Source organism: Haliotis asinina, chromosome 1 (assembly GCF_037392515.1).
Source record: "Haliotis asinina isolate JCU_RB_2024 chromosome 1, JCU_Hal_asi_v2, whole genome shotgun sequence".
Classification (NCBI taxonomy): domain Eukaryota; kingdom Metazoa; phylum Mollusca; class Gastropoda; order Lepetellida; family Haliotidae; genus Haliotis; species Haliotis asinina.
Window position 1 is genome coordinate 57,091,384 of NC_090280.1, and position 18,158 is coordinate 57,109,541.

General features: G+C 36.6%; 1 protein-coding gene across 1 annotated transcript in view; it reads left to right on the forward strand.

Annotated features, from left to right (window-relative positions):
• LOC137294804 (protein phosphatase 1F-like) overlaps nt 1–18,107 on the forward strand; it is a 66,121-nt gene extending 48,014 nt beyond the window's left edge. The window contains exons 4-7 of the mRNA XM_067825924.1: nt 3,761–3,949; nt 4,709–4,852; nt 5,724–5,817; nt 6,710–18,107. Coding sequence (XP_067682025.1) covers nt 3,761–3,949; nt 4,709–4,852; nt 5,724–5,817; nt 6,710–7,407 — 1,125 coding nt within the window. The 3' untranslated portion in view covers nt 7,408–18,107. The remainder of the gene's footprint in view (nt 1–3,760; nt 3,950–4,708; nt 4,853–5,723; nt 5,818–6,709) is intronic.
• The last annotated feature ends 51 nt before the right edge of the window (nt 18,108–18,158 follow it).

Genomic DNA, 18,158 nt, shown 5'->3' on the forward strand with positions numbered 1-18,158 from the left:
ATCCTAGCCTGTGACTGTTGTGCAGATATATCCTAGTCTGTGACTGTTATGCAGATACACCCTACTCTGTGCCTTGTGCAGATATATCCTAGTCTGTGACTGTTATGCAGATATACCCTACTCTGTGCCTTGTGCAGATATATCCTAGTCTGTGACTGTTATGCAGATACACCTTAGTCTGTGCCTTGTGCAGGTATATCCTAGTCTGTGCCTTGTGTAGGTATATCCTAGTCTGTGACTGTTGTGCAGGTATATCCTAGTCTGTGACTGTTATGCAGATACACCTTAGTCTGTGCCTTGTGCAGGTATATCCTAGTCTGTGACTGTTGTGCAGGTATATCCTAGTGTGTGACTGTTATGCAGATACACCCTAGTCTGTGCCTTGTGCAGGTATATCCTAGTCTGTGACTGTTGTGCAGGTATATCCTAGTCTGTGACTGTTATGCAGATACACCCTAGTCTGTGCCTTGTGCAGGTATATCCTAGTCTGTGACTGTTTTGCAGATATACCCTAGTCTGTGCCTTGTGCAGATATATCCTAGCCTGTGACTGTTGTGCAGATATATCCTAGTCTGTGACTGTTATGCAGATATACCCTAGTCTGTGCCTTGTGCAGGTATATCCTAGTCTGTGACTGTTTTGCAGATATACCCTAGTCTGTGACTGTTGTGCAGATACATCCTAGTCTGTGCCATGTGCAGATATATCCTAGTCTGTGACTGTTGTGCAGGTATATCCTAGTCTGTGCCTTGTGCAGATACATCCTAATCTGTAACTGTGTTGGAGATACATTTTTGTCTGTGCGGATATATCTCCTATTCCCTGGTCAGTTAATGTGATCAAGATATATTCCTTTCTCTATGACTGATTTGCAGATTATATCATATTCCTTTCGTTCATGTCTGATTTAGATATATCCAGAGATTGACTTGGGCCGTGATATCGTGAGTTTTTTGCATCAATTTCTGTAAAATCACACTCATATTTATCTGCAGTGATATAAAATCGCATCCTGCTCATCTGTATGATTAGGAATAATGCAGTGTTTTAATCTATTTTACTGAGAAGGGCTTTGTCATTATTTTGCTCTGTTAATCATATTCCCATTGCTTTCTACTTAGTTTGAATCATCGAAACTTCCGGTATGGAATTTTGAACATAGTTACATAGGGCTGTACAAAACGAGGTGTGCTGCAAGGAGTATGATAAACTCTGAACCTTGCAGTGGCCCATATAGGTCAAGGGTAGAATAGGCCTTCAGCAACCCATGCTTGCCATAAAAGGTGACTGTGCTTGTTGTAAGAGGCGGCTAACAGGATCGGGTGGTCAGGCTCATCGACATATGCCATTGGTTCCCAGTTGCGCCGATCGATGCTCATGCTGTTGATCACTGGAATGTCGGGTCAAGACTCGATTATTTATAGACCATCACCATATAGGTGGAATATTGCTGTGTGCGGCGTAAAATAAAACGCACTCACACACTGAACCTTGCAGTATTATGTTGTTTATGCACTTTGCAACATTGTACAGAGTTCACTTTCGCAAGTTGTGTTCTGCAACATCATGACTCCCAAAAAGCATCTACTAACAAGATCATCTCATTTGATACTAACATTTCTAGAGACTACAAATGAAAACGAAGAAACAGCTGAAATCATTGACTTGATGAAAACCAGAAAACAGACAGCAATGGTGATGCTAAGTAGATCTACAGAGTTTTAATTCATTCCAATTCATGATTGGTTGTCTTGAAGTGGTTTAAATACACATGACAATGTCCTAGTTGTTGTTTATTCCTAATTTTTTGCAAACGATCATGAACAGTTAAATCTCATAAGATATGAAAAAATCTCATGGTTTTGGTCCCATGTGAGATTTTATCTCATATCTTTTCTGAGCCAGGTTTATCCCTGTATATCCCATGTTCTGTGCTGTAGTGCAGATATAGCTCATATTACTAGCCATGTGAATGCACTCCTGTTCTACTATGACTGTTCAGATGTATCCCACATTAGTGTTTTATCCCATGTTTCTGTATCGGGTGTACAGAAATATCCCATAGAAACCTCAGGTAGCCTTGAGACTTTGTGGCATGAGCATAACATTGATCCATCATTCACTACTCTGGGCATGGTGTGGCCTGCACCATATGCTGTAGGCTGCATGTTTATGTCTGAATGAGTCGTTCCTGATCTAGATGAGATCACCATCTGGAGACTGAACTGTGACCTGATATTAGGCTTCTTGGAGCTGTGGTATATTCTGGTATTTATCTCGAACACACCCTTCTGTAGTCTAGGTACACTTCCAGTGCAGTCTAAATGGATAAGCCACCTTGATCAGGTGTAATGGTTTCCTACAGGGAATATTATGAACTTGTTGGCAGAGTCGTGTTACAATACACTTGTAATGGGAAAAGGTTTACATATGAGGTGTAGTAATAATTATGTTATTGGCAGATACTTGTTGGCAACCTGTTTTTCTGCAGATTCTTATCCCCCTGGCATAATAATGAAGAGGGATATAGTCAACACTTTGTCTACCCATCTGTCTCTTTAGCTGTAATCATTTCGTTTGTGGAGCAGCACTCGAAAAGTGCTCAGTATTTTTCAACAAAGATTGGCTTATATTATATCAGACAGACACTGAAGAGGTGCGTTTACTATTAATAGATTTTTGGCCATCTTTGTTTTTCTCCATTTTCATGAAACCAATTTGGATTTAGTCTCAAAAGTAAAGAAGAATATATTTCAACAAAAGTTGAGAGATACAGCAAACATCCTGAAGTGGTGCATTTTTCTACTTTTGTCATTTTAATGTTTCTTGATTTTCATTGAAACAATTCGGACTTTGTCTCAAAAATGGGGTGGGGAATTTGTCATCCTCTGATGACTCTTGTTATAACAATAAACTGATAACTAACGGCTGCTGATAATATTGATGAGCAGTCTTCATTAACCGACCATTTAGTACTAAGTTTGGGGTAGGAAGGCTGGGATTATTGTGTTGTACATGAGAATTCGAATTAAGGAAATGACATCTACACCCAAGTCGCAACGTTGAGTAATAACTTTGATGCACCAGACAAAGACAGGTTGCACCTCCTATTAAATATATATTTTTATTACTTACAATTGTGAAACAATCGGGGGTCATATTTCTCCTATGATGCCTTGGGGCAAAATATCACTTTGTCATGGTGATAAGATGTCATGAACATTGCTATGATGGTAAGTTACTTCTATGACATTGTGTTCTACATCCGACAACGGCAGGTAGCCAGCCTTTGTTTGAAAGTAGATTTGAGTATATTTTCCTCTTTTTGACAACTTTGATAATATGTACAATATTATATTGCTCGAGATATACCAACATTGAAGCACTGATGTTGTAACCAAAGTATAACTTGGACACTCATATAATATGCTCTATATATCTGATGCCTGTGTTAAGTATTGATGTGCAAGAACCTTTAATTAAAGCAGAAATTGTCCTGGATCTAATGAGGTCATTTTATCGCTTATGATGAAAGTTCATGAGATTGACAGTAACAGCCATTTAATCCCCATCTATGCAGTCATCTCTCTGGTTTCCAGTTGACGTCTGCCAAATACTGACTTGCACGTAGTGCAAGTTGGTAATATATGTGAAGTGGAGAGGGGGAACGATCAGTATGAAGTTGACACATATGCTTGTATAATAATCTCAGCTACTTCATTGCATTTCCCAATTTTCAATTCTTCCTTCTTGTTTCCAGGATTGCCCTAGTCAGTCATACTATGCAGTGTTTGATGGCCATGGGGGTGTGGAGGCAGCCACATACACAGCCAGTCATCTTCACTGCAACTTTGTCCATGATAAGGAATTCAACAGCGATGTTGCCAAAGCCATCAAAAACTCCTACAAATTAACAGATGATTGGTTCTTGGAAAGAGCTAAAAGAGATGTCAGTAAAACTCCTCCTTAGTTCATCTGAAATACAGATTTTATGTGTCAAGTATATTTCCTTAGTAATATGCAAAAAGTTTCTGAATTTTTTAGGTTTGTGTTTAAAATCTGTTATTGTGAGTGAGTACAGTGTTACAGAGTGAGCTATCCCATTTATCATTGTGGAATCAGGTTTACTGGTTTGTTGTATATATCTTTTATACCAATATCCATTTCATGATGAAGCTTTGTTATGTTAAAATCATTGGGCAACAATTCCATACTGTAATGTTAGTATTATTTATTGTTTATCCTGATTGGTGATCTGATATTTGATTTGTGCGAATGGACAGAAATATTTATATAATGTGGTCAAAATTTTGTGAAGATGATCTTGTGATCGTTCGCCACTTTCCGATATTTTCCAGTATTCCTGGTGTCAAAAGTCAATTGCTAGTTTGTATTTGTCATTATTATGATAAATGTAGTAAATGACACTAGCAGCCTCAGGGGATCTACACAGTTTAGACTGTCTGTGAATCCATTAAAACTGTCGTCCATTTCTTAATATATTGTGGTGATGTTTTAAATAAAATGTACTTAATCTAAGAGACAACCTGATCATCAAATAATTTCCTGTGAGGTTCACTGTTTTCGAGACTTTTTTGTTTGCAGAATGCATCGCATTACTGGAATATCAGAATATGACATGTAACGAGAAAACATGCAAACAAGATTTATGTGGCTTCACAGAATCAGTACGAGTTTCTTGTTTCAGAAACTACGGAGTGGTACAACCTGTGTAACGGCTCTGGTACAAGACTCGCGTATCCACATATCATGGCTGGGCGACTCACAGGCTGTGCTGGTGCGGAACGGTGGTGCTGTCACTCTCATGAACCCTCACAAGCCTGAGAGACCGGTCAGTGTCCACTTTCATCTTTCTGGCCAGTACGCACTGGATTGTTGGGTCCTGACTGCTTACAATCATTGTCAAATAGCTGGAATTTTGCTGAGTGTCACGTTAAACAAGTGAAATAAAAGACTACTGATGAGGGAAAGGCATTGAGAAAAATGTTAACAGAGAAAGGTCACTTGAAGTTACATTCCCATGTTCTTGATCACTATCTCCTCTCATGAAGATCCAGGTTAAAACTGATCTTCAGTAACCCGCTTGTTGTAAGAGGCGACTAACAGGATCATGGTGGTCATGGTGCTGGTGTGGTTGACACGTCATCGTATCCCAATTGCGTAGATCGATGCTTTCGCTGTTAAACACTGGATTGTCTGGTGCAGACTCAATAATTTACCGATCAATGCCATGTTGCTGAAATGTTGGTGAGTGCAGCATTAGACTCAGTCAGTGCTAACTACCTCAGTGCAAAATGTTTGATGATTGCAGTTTCATCCAGTTTTGTGTTGTCAAGACTGGATGAACCTTTGGTGGCTTTATTGTAGTAATAATAGAAAGTGGATGTAATACCATGAATTACTGAGACTGGAAATTATGTAAAACATATAGTGTAGAGCAAGTACATCATATATGGTCCAGTAGACAGTGTGTCAGTCTGGAGAGTGGAAGGTAACTGGTTTGATTCCTTGGCTGTATCTTACCAAAAGATGTTGGAAATCTGTAATTGCAACAACTGAACAATAATTTTAGGTCAAGTATTTTTTGAAAAATATAGGCCCAAGGCTTGTACAAGCAGGAAGACACATAAAATCATCCGCTCTCAATTCCAGCTTTGGTTGTATGATGTGTTTTATCTTGTGTCATGTTTTTATATCTTCAGGATGAGAAAGAGAGAATTGAAAAGCTTGGAGGTGTTGTGTTGCATTATGGGACCTGGAGGGTAAATGGCAACATTGCGGTGTCCAGAGCGATAGGTAATTTCAGAAATACTTTGCTCACTTGTACTTTGATCTTTCCATTCACACCTGATATTAACATTGATTTAGGGCCTGCCATTTCATATTCTTGGCTGAGTTTTTAAGTCTAATGAACAGTGGTGAAACAAATGATTTATTTCAAGTATGTAAGCGAATGGAAAAGACTTTCCATATCCATGACTGTCGTCCCTCATAGTCATTTGATGGAGGTGGGGTAGCCCAGTGGTTAATGTTCATCATGACAAAAAAACAGGTTCTATTCCCCACATTGGTATATGTGTGAAGCTTATTTTTGGTGACCCCTGCAATGTTATTGCTGGAATATTGCTAACAGCGGCAATACACCTTACTCACTCTTTCATTCATTTGGTGACCCATGAAGATCCCGGGGTAGAATAAACCTTCAGCAACCCAAGCTTGCCATAAAAGGCGACTGTGCTTGTCGTAAGAGGCGACTAATGGGATTGGGTGGTCAGGCTCGCTGACTTGGTTGACACATGTCATTGGTTCCCAATTGTGCAGATCGATGTTGTTGATCACTGGATTGTCAGGTCCAGACTCGATTATTTACAGACTGCTACCATATAGCTGGAATAATGGAGAGTGTGGTGTAAAACTAAACTCCCTCACTCACTCATTCATTTGGTAGAATTATTGCTTTATGTTTCTTGAAATCATACTCAGTTATATGTGTCACCATTTTCATGAATCAGTTTGAAATACTCTTGTGGAATTGATCCATTCACTTGAAGCATGTACTTGTCAAATAGAGGTTCAGTACAGTGTATGAGCCTCCTTCCTGATGTGTCATGTCCTGATATTTCTGGAACATCGAGGAAAACATCATTGAAAAACAACTGTATCACTCATTCATTCTTCTTGTTTCCAGGTGACGTTAGTCAGAAGCCATACATCAGCAGCGATGCAGAAGTCTACAGCTTTGACCTTGATGGTAAAGAAGACTATCTGGTGTTAGCATGTGATGGAGCATGGGATGTTCTTACATTTGAGGATTTGCCGGAGATAGTGTACAATCATATTCAGGAAAACCATGGCGATCGCAGCACAGTTGCACATAGACTTGTCAACTACGCCAGAGATAATGGGTCCAATGACAATATTTCCGTTATCGTTGTGTTTCTTCGAGATCAGATCTCAGCTCCCAAAACAAACAACGCTAGTATTGATCGTGTTAGAGCAAATGGTTCTGAAGGGAAGAAGAGGCATGGAAGTGGATCCGATAAATCATCTCGCCACAGTAACGGGAAAGGAAACTTGGAACCCAGTTTGCGAAATTCAAACAAACAAAGCAAGGAACGTATGTCCAAAGATCATGAAAGTCGTTTAACTCAGGAATTTCATCATCCAGAAGATCATATGAAATTGCATTTGAAAGAAAACATTTCCACGTCAGACAAGGGGAAGCAGGGAAGCAAGTCTAGTCAGGACTGGTTCTGGAAGTCGGTGCACTCTTTCTTGACTTTCTTAAAATTGTCAAATCGAGATGTGTCTTCAGAATCTGAAGACAAGAACAACATGCCACATGATAGTAATACAGAAAAAGAAACAGCTTTAAGAAGTTGTTGAGTATCAGTTTTAAACCCCTATTTATTTGTCCAGAGTTCTACGACGAGTTTGTAACCTTGCTTATTGACATTTTTAAAGCAAAAACAAGACTCAATATGGAATTTTGGGGCTGGGGGATCTGTGTTTCTATTGACCAATGAAGTCCTAGACTTTTCTGGGACCCTATCTACCTCAAGGGAACCAAGAGAAAAACAAGGCAGCAAAATGGAAGCATCCACGAACAAAGGGAGATCACTCTACAATAGAGGGAGATAACTAACATTTGAAACAAATGGAATTGGCTGTAGTAAGCAAACAATTTAATCAGGAAGGCATTTCGCTTGATTGTTTTCAGAAATGTGCAACAGGGCATTTTGTTAGATAGTTAGAAAGCTGTGTGTAAACTGACCTATGAGAATAAGAAGCTTTTTCATGCTTGTTTAAATTAAATGTAATTTATTCTGTGGGTTCTATTTAACTGAATTAGTTTCTTGAGGAATTCATTTTTTCCATTTTCTTACCATGTATATTTGCCACTTAATTACAAATAATACTTTCTGGTTGCATATTATTTTGGTCAACAAATATCTTTTGACATACAGGGTAGCGACACATGCTCTTGGATATGGTTTGTAGCTAGTGTGTCATCTCCAGACAAACAGTAGCTTGCGGGCAAATTGTTGTGGAATAATCATTTGAAAATGTCACAGTTCCTTTGATTAAGTAAGATGAACTTGTGATATTTTTAACTCATGAGTGATTATTTTGAAATGATTGAGGATTTACATTTTCTTTGAAATTGAAAAAATAGGTTTTCATACAAAAAAATGTTTATTTCCTAATCAACATATCATAACTGGAACTGTTTTTGTTGTTTTATGTAATTTTGTGTATTTGTTCGTGAGATTACTATCTATATGAAAGTGTAGTAAACAGATGTGTTTCTTTGATGAAAAATGTGTAATGTTTCTGAAATGTATTTCATCGAACAGTGTCCATACAGCTGGTAGATGTATTTCATGCTTTGACTCAACAGTGTCTCTGTATGATACATAAGAGTATTCTGAACAACAAATAACAGTAGTGGTTGCCAAACTGTTATTGCAAGTACATCAGGTCCGGTCAGTAAGGCTTTCGTTACTTTTTTCCACAGTATTTGACAACAATGAAGAGTAGCAAAAGAAACTTATTCATGCTAAGTAAAAATTAAAGATAAAACTTTATGAATTTTGTTAACTTGGTCAGGAGGATGTCACACGATCTATATGATGGCAATTTAAACATCACAACAATCATTAACTGTTTGATTCCCAATCAAACATAATCAGTTATTTTGGGTTACTTTATTGTATGAATATATATTATTTTATGAATTGGGTGAAGAATTCTGAAATAGCGATAACTTTTACAGTTAGTTGTGAGGAAACACCAATTTGTACTGCCATGATTCGTTTCTGATCACAGCAGTGAATAGACTGGACGCATCAGTGAATATCGAAATAAGTATCAGAATTAATTCTTTTTCATTAATTTAAGGAATGGCAGAGTGACTTTGTGCATGCCGCTAAAATTTGGCAATAACCGTTTGGCAGCCTGGACATCTCCAAAATTCAACTGTTAGGATTCTCATATCTTTCCTGTGTAGGATTATGGCATACCAGAATCCTCTGTTCCTGAGGTCTAATTTGTCCTGACTAGTTTCTAGGTTTGTCAGCACTGTTTCAGTGCTAATGGGTATCACCAAATTCAGGGTATGATTTCTGTTGTTTTACAGTACCTGCACCAAGTGCAACCTAGCCTACAGATTTTACAGCACCATCAAATGTTTGGTTGTACCATAAAATGATGTCACTTGTTCTGAAACTTAACTTGAATACTTGTTTAGAATTTTCATAAGAAGTACTCAAGATCAGACACATTCAACAGATCCAGATCAATTTTGCATTATCTTTTGCGAAATGCACTCTGAAATTGGAAATCACTGAATAACTGTACCACTTCAGGCTGTCCTTTGACCAGAGACTTTAACATGCGAAACATTTAGTAGATAAACACTGATATGTTTAAATCAGTTTTAAATTTCTTGACCAATAATTTATGAAACAGATAAATTTTAGACTGGTCAATTTTCCTGTCAAAGTACAATATTTTCACAGAGAAATGACCTGTTATTGAAATGTTAGTATTTGAACTGTCACTGTGATAAGAAAAGTAGCACTACTGTCAGAATCCTGTTGTGTTGTCATGGTAAGTGTACTGTTGTCATGGTAATTTGCATATTTCCAAATGGTGATGTGGATGGATTGTGCAGATGAGAGGAGGATTTGCACTACATAGTAAATGATATGTATCTCCGTACCGTTTTTCTGATGTATTCAAATTTGTGAAGCAAGTCTGTCACTAAGTGTTATTCATTATTCATGAAAATACATAACCCAAAATGTAGATGTCAGCAAATCTTGCTTCCCCGACAGGATCGTGTCTTGTCTGTATTGCCAGTGTCACTACAACTGATATTTTCTGTATGTTTTGAGCTCAGGGAAGTTGCTAGGAAGTCCAAGATAGAGAAGAATGGTAGAATCTGTAGAATATATGCCTAACTGCCCCTTTGTACTGCTCGTATCTCCTACAGGATACAATACCAGATGGATGTAGGACTAACAGGAAGAAGGATCTTCCATGTTGTGGTAAAGCCATCATATGAGCCATCCTTGTATGTCAGGGAAAGTGTATTAGATTGACATAGGTGCTGTTGTATAAAGGAATTTCATGCTACGGTTATTGTAACTCTCATACTGCTACTTTGGTTTACGATCACCATAGCAGAAATGTTGTTTGTTCCATCGGCACCTGAGTTTGTTTCTACAGGATGTTGCCCACAATCAGACCCGTGGATTTTTATGTTCCATATCTCTGGGAGTTTGTGGTATGGATGGCCAATTTCCAGGAATTGGAATCAGGAATACCCTGGATTGGCGAGGATGGGTCAAAAAGTGATATTTATATATATATATATATACCCAGTTATGAAGCTGATACCTCTACTACAGATACTATTGAATTCTATTATCATTCATTTATCCAGTCTGTAATTACAGTTGAAAAATATGGAAAATTTAATGTGTATAATATATTACATAAAATGAATATGTTCATGGAGAAGAGAAAAATATCGCATTTATATAGTATTAAGAAGATGAATATAGGTATATATATATATTTACTGAACAGTGTTTGTATACAGTGTACTTATTGTATACAATTTAAGGGTTCTTGGTCAATATTTATATGCTCCTGTAGTACAGTTCTGTTAAAGCTGTGGATCCTGCACTCTCCTGACACTGGTCATATATGTCAGAATTCTTAGGCGGAATGAAGAAAGTTAAATGTTTCTTTGGCATCGTCGTGCCACATTTATTTGTATGCTTACAATTTTTTATTTTCTACTTAAAAAATAATTTTCATTTTGCCGCATCCCGATGATCCATTTGTCCACTATAGGCATGAGTATATCTGTCAGAACAAGTGTCTCAATCTACAGTTCATTAACACATGCTAAACTATCCAGCTGTATTTCAGAGTGATAAAAAAAATTTTTTTAGATAGTCCTACCACCCTCGTCACTTTTGAAAAAAAAATTACCGTTCCTACAGAGCTGACTCTCAAGCTGACACAATACTCTTAGAAGACTCATGAATAGGATAAAATTACTATTTTTTTTATCTAGGAAAATTGTCCACTTGAAGTCTTGTTTTGTTGTAAAAATGTATTCAATGGAAACTTTGTCTTCATAGATAAGTGGCAGTTTGGTTATGTTAAATTAAATAACTTTTTTTGAATGTTGGAAATGCTGAGTATTTTGCTTATCTTTTACAATCAGGAAACTTGCTTACCTGGATGTTGTGAAAGCATTGTTTGTCAAGAAACCTTGGCAATGTAGTAATTTTGGTTATCTGGGCATACGGATCTTAGGGATATTTCATATCATTATAATTTGTGCCATATTTATTGATGGTTTCCATAGGAACAAGACAAGTCAGGGATTCTACTGTATCCAAAACGAAACATTTGACTGACTCCATCCCCAGTATTTATATTTGATAAAACATGAATCTCTTTGTCATAACTGGCTAATTGGAATTGAATGTGAAGAAAATTTGAAATTATTTGAAGTAATTAGCATTCTGCTGTTTAGGAGCAAATAGATTAAATTTAGAGCGTTTGGATTGTTCACTGAATGTATGGCCATGTTTGATGGAGTGGAAATCAGTCATCACAGTCCTAGTTGTGTTTATGTTGCTTGTTATAGTTTAGTTTTGTGTGTTGTTGATCTCATTATATGGCATTTATCTTTGTTGTTATGATTTATAATACTCCATATCTCCCACAAACACAGCTGAGAAGCTGTGCAAAATGTTGCCATGGCCACAGTCACTGTCCTGACTTACCCTGTACAGAGAATTTGTGGAGAGTTCTTCCTAGCTCACTGACCTTGACCTTTCGTCGTCTTCTTAAGGAGCTACAGGAACCATGATGTTAGTAAAAGTCATGTCATAGAAACAGTTAGAATAGGATTTTTGTGATCAGTGACCTAATTTAAGATTAGTAAAGAAATAAATTCAACCTGATTTTGGAGTTAAGTGTTGGAAAGTGTTGAAAAGAATCCACAAATCCTTTGGTTATACGATACAGCCCCGACTTCTTGAAACAAACTTAAGTCTGAGTTTTGACTTAAGTTCAAGTTTTTGCTCAAATTTTCCAGAATGAAAGGAAATTGGTATCCAAGACAAACATAGTAGACAATCTGAATTTGATGGACAGATTTCTTTAGTTGTTTGGATTTCTTTAGTCTAAAAAATGCAGTTGAGATAAAAATTCAGCTGTTTCAAATTGTCAAACTCAGTTTGAGATTTGAGTTAAAACTTAAGTTTGTTTCGAGAAATCGGGCCGTGGTGAAAGTTTGCTCAAGGTTCACTTAAACCAACCTTCCATGGATTGGTCAGTATATCTGCATTTTTAGAGGTATTGTATCAGCCATGATATTGACCAGTTTATGAAACAGTGTAGTCGCAAAAGGGTTTGACTGACCAATATGACAGGGTCACTGAGCTAGTTTAAAGAACTTAAACAAATTCATGCAGTCAGTAGTGAAATGTTTTCCCAAAGTAAGTCTTGATAAGTGGGTGTCTTTGAAAATGGTTCCCGACTCCAGTGAGTTCCGACAGTTGGTCATTGTGACTGTGGCATGTTTTTTCTCAATGGTGCTAGACATGTTTACTTTAGTCCCTCAACCTGATGTGATTAATATTCCTATAGATATGTGTAGAGTCGTCATATCAGCATCCCATTGTTCTCAAGTTCTGCAATTTTCTGCAAAGCTCTGCTTTTGTCCTGGCTAATCCACTGAGAAGTATGCTGATGTACCAGGTTTACAGGACAAACATATGTTTCTTTTCCATTTATGAATTCTGAATGGTTTCATTTCCTGGACAAAGAATTAATTATGAAAAAATAATTGAAAAAGTCCTTTTTTTAAATGTATATTTAAGTGAGATGAGATGTGTGTTGTATGGGATATACTTGAAGACTTGTTACTCCAAGACCTGCAGAGCAGCAGAGATATTTTGTTCTTACTCTCTGGATATTCTCAGTGGTAATTATCACTTCAATAAACATGTTAATTTGTGTTTTTCCCTGTACAAAAGTTTTTGAAAAAAAGCTCAAAAGATCTGTAAACTGAGTCACAGGAAGGGGCATTGTTTTGTTTATCATGTGAAACAGTGATCTGTGTTCATTCCAGGTGTTTGAAACCCACACATTGTAACTGTAAATTTGTCAGTGAAAGCTAGTAATGTGACTAATAAATTGACAGTAAGGTCTCTAAGTGGTTCAATTTTGCCTAGAAATTTATGAAATATGATATTTGGTGTCTAACAGATTTTGGTGAGATGAACATTTCAATCTGTGTGAGTGAATGAGTTTGGTTTTTACGCCTCTTTTTGCAATATTCCAGCAGTATCACGGCAGTTGACACCAAAAAATGGACTTCACAATTCGGGAATCTTATCTAGGTCATGGATTTGTCACAGTCTAATAACAAAACCTAGCAGAAGGTTGCATCAGGTAACCTTTGAGAGACCAATCACCATCCAGTCAAATGCGAGACGGTTAAATAGATTTAACCAGTCAGATAACAGCTACTATTTAGGGATTGGAGGGACTTTCAAAATATTCAGGTCACTGACACAGATCTCTCCACAAACAAAAATCTGCATATAACACAGTTATGTGACCTGCAGTATATATAATTTGGGAGTTCTGTTGACATGGTTACCATTAGCTAATATTTCTGCAAGATAACATCCTTGAATATTGCCAAAAACACTAATTTCAGCGACTGTTTACTCACCATTATCATGGTTGTATGTACACCATGTGCATCACCTGGAAGCGATCATATGCTAAATAGCATTTTGAATCATTTGGGTACGAACCTTTTCGAGATAAAGAGTTTAAAAGGTATGTGGGAATGTGCACTTTCGCGATTTGGTAAGGTGTGTTCTGATTGGTCAATCTCAAAGATTATCTGACGTGACCTCCCATAAGGTTTTGTTAGACTCAGTAGTGGAGTGTAACGAGAAGAACTGAGGATAACTTGACTTAGACTGTGGTTTGTCAAGGGAAGTCTTTAACCACTAGGCTACCCCTCAACCTGTGTGAATGTTAGCATGGGGATATAGGTGCTGAGGACAGCTGGTAAAACACTGTCAAGAATTATTTGTTTAGTAGAAGAAAATCAGGGAATTTTGTTTTGTCAGGGAAAATGGATTATTTTATTAAGGATAAGCTTGATACGGTTCAGGTGAAATGGATAGTGGAGATAACATTAGTGAAAATGAAAATGTCAGTGATAATTAAAAGCTCAACTTGTTATCAGGGAAAATGGGAATTTTTCATTTATAGGGAAAATAGAAACGCTTAAAGAAACCCCAGTAGTATTTTGTGATCAGATAAATTGTTTTGGAAAGTGTGAAATTTAAATATGTGTCAGCTTGATGTTGTGAAACCTGTCTTTCGCTTGTTTCATTCCCTAATACTACAACAAAAACCTTGATTACAATGCATAATCAGAAATTTCAGGGATATATTTTGCATAGTGTTAACTCAGAGTTTTAGTTGTTTAATTGAAATTTGTGATTACTGTTTTTCCACAAAAGGCCTTTTGTCAAGATAGGTGGGAACAATCTTGATTGAATTTTCTGGTATTATCACAATATTTGAACCACTTCATAATGTGTGTAATATCAAACATGTTTTTCAAGCTTGTGCACAGGTGTGTGTTTCAACATGCTAACAGTTTTAATGAATGTTTTCTTGTGTGTCAGAATTTAAAATTTAAAGTGAGTGCAGTGTCACTTGGTTTTTTAAATATATTAAAGCCACTTTCAAGTTTGGTTTGTCTAGAAGTGAAGTCTAGTTTTCTAGATGGTGTCTTATCAGTAAATATTTTTGCCTTAAAAAATTGATGTTTTCCAGTCAAGAATTTCAGTCTGCAGTGGTCATGTCTAAGATTGATATTAGCAGTTACTAAACTATCAAATATAATGCCCCAAACCAGTCAAGCAGCATCACAGCTGGAAGGCTTTGTGTTGCTATGGCAACCATTTATGACAAATTATCTACTGTAAAATGAACATGCTTCAGGTATTATTTAATAGTATAACTATGCCATATGAAAGAAGTGAAATAGAATTTCAAATTCTTGACTTTTAAAATGTTGTTTTATATTAAAACATCCAGTGGAACATTGCTGATCAATTTTTGACATGGCCCCCCAGTCTTGCCCCAATGTCGTTAAATGTGTTAAATATATATTCAAATTATTTTAGTCAAGCCAGGTATACAACCTATAGCAGATGGGAAATATATAGATTATTAACACATATCTTAAACGGGACCATTATTCCTCCCTATCTTTTATATTGGTGCGTGTATTTTCCCATAAAAATCTTGTATGCTCTACCATACTGTCTGTGGCCATAGCAAATTAATTACTCCTTTTACAAATCTGTTTCAGTGCAAAATTAAAAATGTTTGACCAACAAATAAGAGGGACAAGATCTTGTAGCATGTGTGAGAGATTATGACTGATATTCATCATTACTGTACTGCTACCTGGACAAAAGTATAATTTATACTGGACAAAAATAGTGAGGGATATTTGTAAATTTTGAAATTATGAATAATGATGTATTTATTCATTGACATACTGAGAAAGTATCAGTCATACAAATACCAGTATCCCTAACTTATTTTGTCCAGTATAGCTCACAATACAGGGATTTTTTAGTTTTGTTTTTTTTAATCTTAGATGATTAAAATGTATCATAAAACATTTGGTGTTCCATAGATGACATTCTGTGTTGTCACTGATCTAGCATCCACCTGTTTTGTACAAGACAGTGCCAGACTCTAGAATGAAGCTTAATAGTGGTATTCTCTGGTATAGTGCAGGCAGTTACCTTTCCTTGGAAAATATCGTGTGGTATGCACTTGAGTTTGATCCAACTAAGAACTAATTTCTTTTAAATGTTAATGATTTATATAATTTTTATCTTAATGAAGGTCAAGTTGTATTATTTACCTAATTTTGATTTATTGTACAAGTCCATAAAAGCAATTGCAATTCAGACGTACACATAGAACATATCGTAAGAAAGCATGATCTTTTCTGAAGTCATTGATTCAATGTCTCAGTTTGTGACTCAGTGTAGTTTAGGTTTCAAAAAACTGCATTGTCAATAGAAGTCAATCACATATTGCCATGTTCACATGGGATGTATTGCAATTTTATGGAAATTTCCCACGTTTATTTCATCATCTGATTTAAATTTTCAAGTGTCTTTAGAAATAGGTGTTGCCTGTGAGGTGAAGTGCCTTGGAAAGAATTCTGTGTATAATCTGCATACATTAATCAGTTTTATTTTTGAAAATATTAAACATACAACTTTTTACATACTGTAACAAAGGTAGTTCTTATCTGCATTTGAAACTAATTCAGAGGAATATAGGTTTTTTTTTAGGTCTTTGGTTTTCTGGCTCACATAATCTATGTCTGTAATGTTCTGAAGTATAACATAGCATGAGTGGTTGGGTAGCCTTGTGGTGGATGCACTCAGTCATCATGCTGAAGGTTTATTTCAGTTCCTCACCTGAGTGGAGGCCATATTTAGTGTTCCTTTGCCATCGTTTTGCGGGAATATGATGAACTAGCATAAAACCATACTCAGTCCTGTTGCTGAAAGTCTTAAACTAATGTTTCAAATATATATACTTATATTGTTTTATATTGGTCAGTATAAAGACATCCTAACATATTTGTTTTATGGGATAGTCAAAGATTTAATGTTTAATACAGTATATCATTCTGTGTGAAGCTCAGTGTTTCAAGGTATAATTTAGTGGCAAATATTTATAAAATTCTTTTTCCACAAATTCTGATGATTAGTGTCCTGTCCAAATGGAAGCTGAGTGATAAGCTACTACTTGCTGTGCAGGATGAGTGAGTTTCTTTGGTTTCAGTAACATTCCCGCAATGTCAGAACAAGGAGCACCAGAAATGGGCTTACACTTTGTACCATTGTGGGGAATCGAACAACTGTCTTTGGTGTGACAAGCGAACACTTTAACCATTAGGCTACCCCACCGCCATCCATCAAATTAGCCTTGTGAGGAAATCAGTTCATGGATTCACCCAATTCTGAATCTTGGTCCATCAGGACCAAAGTGGCTAGGTTTTATGATGTCTGATAGGGCTTCTCTCACTTCAGTGATTGTAATAAACTAAAATAGGGTGGAAAGTTCCTTTTGTGCATTTCAAACCCAGTTCCTAACTTCTGAACCTCTTCTTCAACAAAGACACTTTGACTTGCTAACTGGCAAGCATTCCTAGTGAGATGCCCCAAACTTACTTGTCATCCAATTTTTTTTAACACAGGTATCTACTAGCATTCCAAAAGTTATTGTTTTCCTTTTTTTTACGGTGAAAAGTAGTTTAGTGAAATACTTGGTTTCATGAGGGTGCACTGGTAGCTCTCTTAAAAGAGTTATGTCCCTTTGAAGCACCAGCAACCTGAGAGTTCATGAGTTTGATTCGCAGGCTTTATTCATGGCCCCTGGATTTGCAAGAAGTAATAAACGTCCTAGACTTGTATTACTTTGGGCTTTCCATTATAGGCCAGGGTATAACTGAATTATTGTTCAAAGATATAACAAGTCAGACTCACTAACTCAGGAATGAAATGCTATAGATGCTAGGTTATAGAACAGTTTTTCTCCATGAAAGACCAAATTTTTGGTTGTTTGACATCTTTAAAATAACTAAGATTTTTATCAGGCAAACTAATTTCCCTCTTCACATGACTAGGGTTTCTTTTATTAACAATTACATGTATTTACATCACTCTATGGGGACTGGTCAGCTCAACAGTATCAGATTGTTAGGTATGTTCTATCAGGGCGGATATTGTTAGTTCATATTCGTTTTTGTGTCCAGCCCTTGGTCAGGTGTTCCTGTGGACTGCTTCACTACATCATGTTATCCAAGTCATTGGCCAGACAAACGGGACTACAGTTTTCTACATTTGTACTACAGACATAGCTAGCTGGACATGTACATCAGGACAGTGTAAGCCTTGACACAAATAAATTGTATATCCAAACATTGACTTCTTGTTTCTACTGTAATTTCCTTAGACACAGATTCGTGTAGT